The following is a 2,500-nucleotide window of genomic DNA, read 5'->3' on the forward strand; positions in this document are numbered from 1 at the left end:
TTTGGAAACAGAAATGGCCGACTGTTTTCATCCTGAAGAAGTAAAGAAATACAAATGATCTACGATAAAACCCCCATCCGAAACACTCCGACACAACAGGGAGTCATGATGAGAACCGTGTGCGAGAGGGAGAGAGGGAGAGAGAGAGGGGGAGAGAGCAAGAGAGAGACAGAGGGAGAGGAAGTATGGAGCATCTACCTCTGTCCCATAATTGTGACACACAAAACAAACAACAATAATTATAAAAGGAGCTAAAGGATATATATGATAAAAACATAAGCTAAAGGATATATATTTATAGGATAAAAGCATGGTCCAGGGACCAGCTTTCTCAGAGCAGACAGAAGCCCCGCCTAGGCCACGCGGTTCCTGGGAGGAATCTGCCGTTTCTGAGAAGCACAATGAGGCGGCCCATAATTCATCACTCTGCGTCTCGCTCTGAATCGCGTGACGGCTCCAGGAACCGGGTCTGGGAGGCTGAAGAATGGCCGTTTGTGTGCGGGGGCCGGGGAGTGGGGCAGGCCCGGAGCGGCGGGGGGAATAATGCGCTCATTAAGAGGGCCCGGCCGAGGGGCATTGTGTTTGCGTGCCGTGAAAAGGGCTCTTGTGTTCGTGACGCGTTCGTGACACGGGCGTGTCGCCCGCAGGGCATGGCGGGGCAGCAGGGATCGCAGTGGCACGTTTAGGGGGGGGGGGGGCACGGGGGGGGGTGGAGGGCGCGGTGCAGCACGGGGGGGGGGGGCTGGGGGGGGTTACAGGACGGCGTGGGTCGGCAGAAGAGTCGTCTGGATGAGCGGTGTGCGGTTTGCTCCAGTTTCGCGTTCTGCACACGGTCATCCGTGATTCACTCTCGCGGGACAGAGAGGGAACAGAGAGCAGGAAGTGGGACACGGGGGTTGTGTTGGGGTGTGTTGGGGCGCAGGTGTGTTGGGTTGTGTTGGGGCGTGTTGGGGTGTGTTGGGGTGCAGGTGTGTTGGGGTGTGTTGGGTTGTGTTGGGGCGCAGGTGTGTTGGGGTGTGTTGGGTTGTGTTGGGGCGTGTTGGGGTGTGTTGGGGTGCAGGTGTGTTGGGGTACCTGCTCTACGGTGAGGGGGGAGCAGATCTCCTCTCCGCGTAAGATGAGGGAGCGCTGGGTCAGAACCTCTGACAGCTGGAACCAGTCCAACCCCAACAGCTCACTGACTACACTGACCACTGCAACACACACACACATTATGCAATGTTACTGTAAGGGCCAGCCTGATTGGCCAGTACACTGAAATGTGTTGCTGTGTTACTGAAAAGGCCAGCCCGATTGGCCAGTACACTCAAACGTGCTGCTGTGTTAGTGTAAGGGCCAGCGTGATTGGCCAGCGCACTGAAAGAGTTCTCACCTCCCTTGGTGGTGATCTGGGCGCCGCCGGCGGTCATGAACTCGATGTTGCCCATCTGCAGCACCGCAGACAGCAGCTTGAACACGTCGCGGATCTCCTCCTCCCTGAACTCCATCACCGTCAGAGCCTCCTGTGGGGCAGGAGGGGGGGCGGTGAGAGGAGAACGGCCCCCACACTGCCTCCTGCCCCCCCCCGAGCCCTTACTGCCCCCTCCAGGCCTTACTGCCCCCTCCAGCCCTTACTGCCCCCTCCAGGCCTTACTGCCCCAATAATCTGAGGACACCCAGGAGCTCGCTACATTAGCATAACACAACACTTCATGCAAGATAAAAAAATCATTCTTTTTTTACACTTACTTTCAATGAGCACTGCCTTCAGAAGTAACCCGCTGAGCCAACCTCCATCCAGGAAAAACATGCAAACCTGGCCTACCTGTGCCCTCCCTCATACCTCCCAGCGTGGAAAGTGCAGAATCTTTGTCTATAGTGCCCTCTGGTGGCTGGATTGTATAACACTCACAAGCTCGTTCAGCTTTTTAGTCCCATGTGTGTCTTTATGGATGTGTAGGTGAAAGGCTGGGATCTGTGGTTCACCGCAAACATATCTGCTGCCAAAAAACCCGAGACCTCTCTGGGTGTAACCGTGGTGACTGTAGTCAGGCTGTGATTGACAGTTGCTAGGCTCCTCACCATGACGCTGTCGAACAGCTGCTTGTCGTCGAGGCTCTTGTCGCGCACGCAGCCTGACTGGGTGAGGTAGTGGTACGACTCGGGCTCAGACAGGAAGTACAGCTCTGCAAACAGGAAACAGAAGGCAGGAATACATCTGAACACAATTTAACCATTTTTTAAATGAGAAACATAATGTTCTCTATTCCTGTATCATGGGCCCTGTAGCTGGATAACTGCATTGAGTAAAACCCAGAACCCTCCCCAAATCTGGAACATGGACTGAAGTAAAAAGGTTTTACTGAGTGCAGTTATCCAGAGAACCCAGTAATCCTGCTTCCTGATTCAGGTGCCTGGGTTTGGATTGTGTCCTCCACTCCAACAGGGGGTGCTGTCAGCAGAACCCACCTCTGTGATCATGGTCTGCTCCAGCCAGCAGAGCGTAGAAGATGTGATAGTT

At 54.8% G+C, this 2,500-nt stretch overlaps 1 protein-coding gene across 1 annotated transcript in view; it reads right to left on the reverse strand.

Annotated features, from left to right (window-relative positions):
* The window catches only part of LOC133116757 (unconventional myosin-X-like), a 77,053-nt gene that overhangs the window by 34,369 nt on the left and 40,184 nt on the right, over nucleotides 1-2,500 (reverse strand). Inside the window, exons 8-11 of the mRNA XM_061226675.1 lie at nucleotides 2,449-2,500; nucleotides 2,062-2,165; nucleotides 1,373-1,502; nucleotides 1,075-1,193 (exon numbers count right to left, since the gene is read on the reverse strand). The exon at nucleotides 2,449-2,500 is cut by the window's right edge and continues 33 nt beyond it. Of these exons, the coding sequence (XP_061082659.1) occupies nucleotides 1,075-1,193; nucleotides 1,373-1,502; nucleotides 2,062-2,165; nucleotides 2,449-2,500 (405 nt within the window). The remainder of the gene's footprint in view (nucleotides 1-1,074; nucleotides 1,194-1,372; nucleotides 1,503-2,061; nucleotides 2,166-2,448) is intronic.

This window comes from Conger conger, chromosome 17, assembly GCF_963514075.1.
Source record: "Conger conger chromosome 17, fConCon1.1, whole genome shotgun sequence".
Taxonomy (NCBI): Eukaryota; Metazoa; Chordata; class Actinopteri; order Anguilliformes; family Congridae; genus Conger; species Conger conger.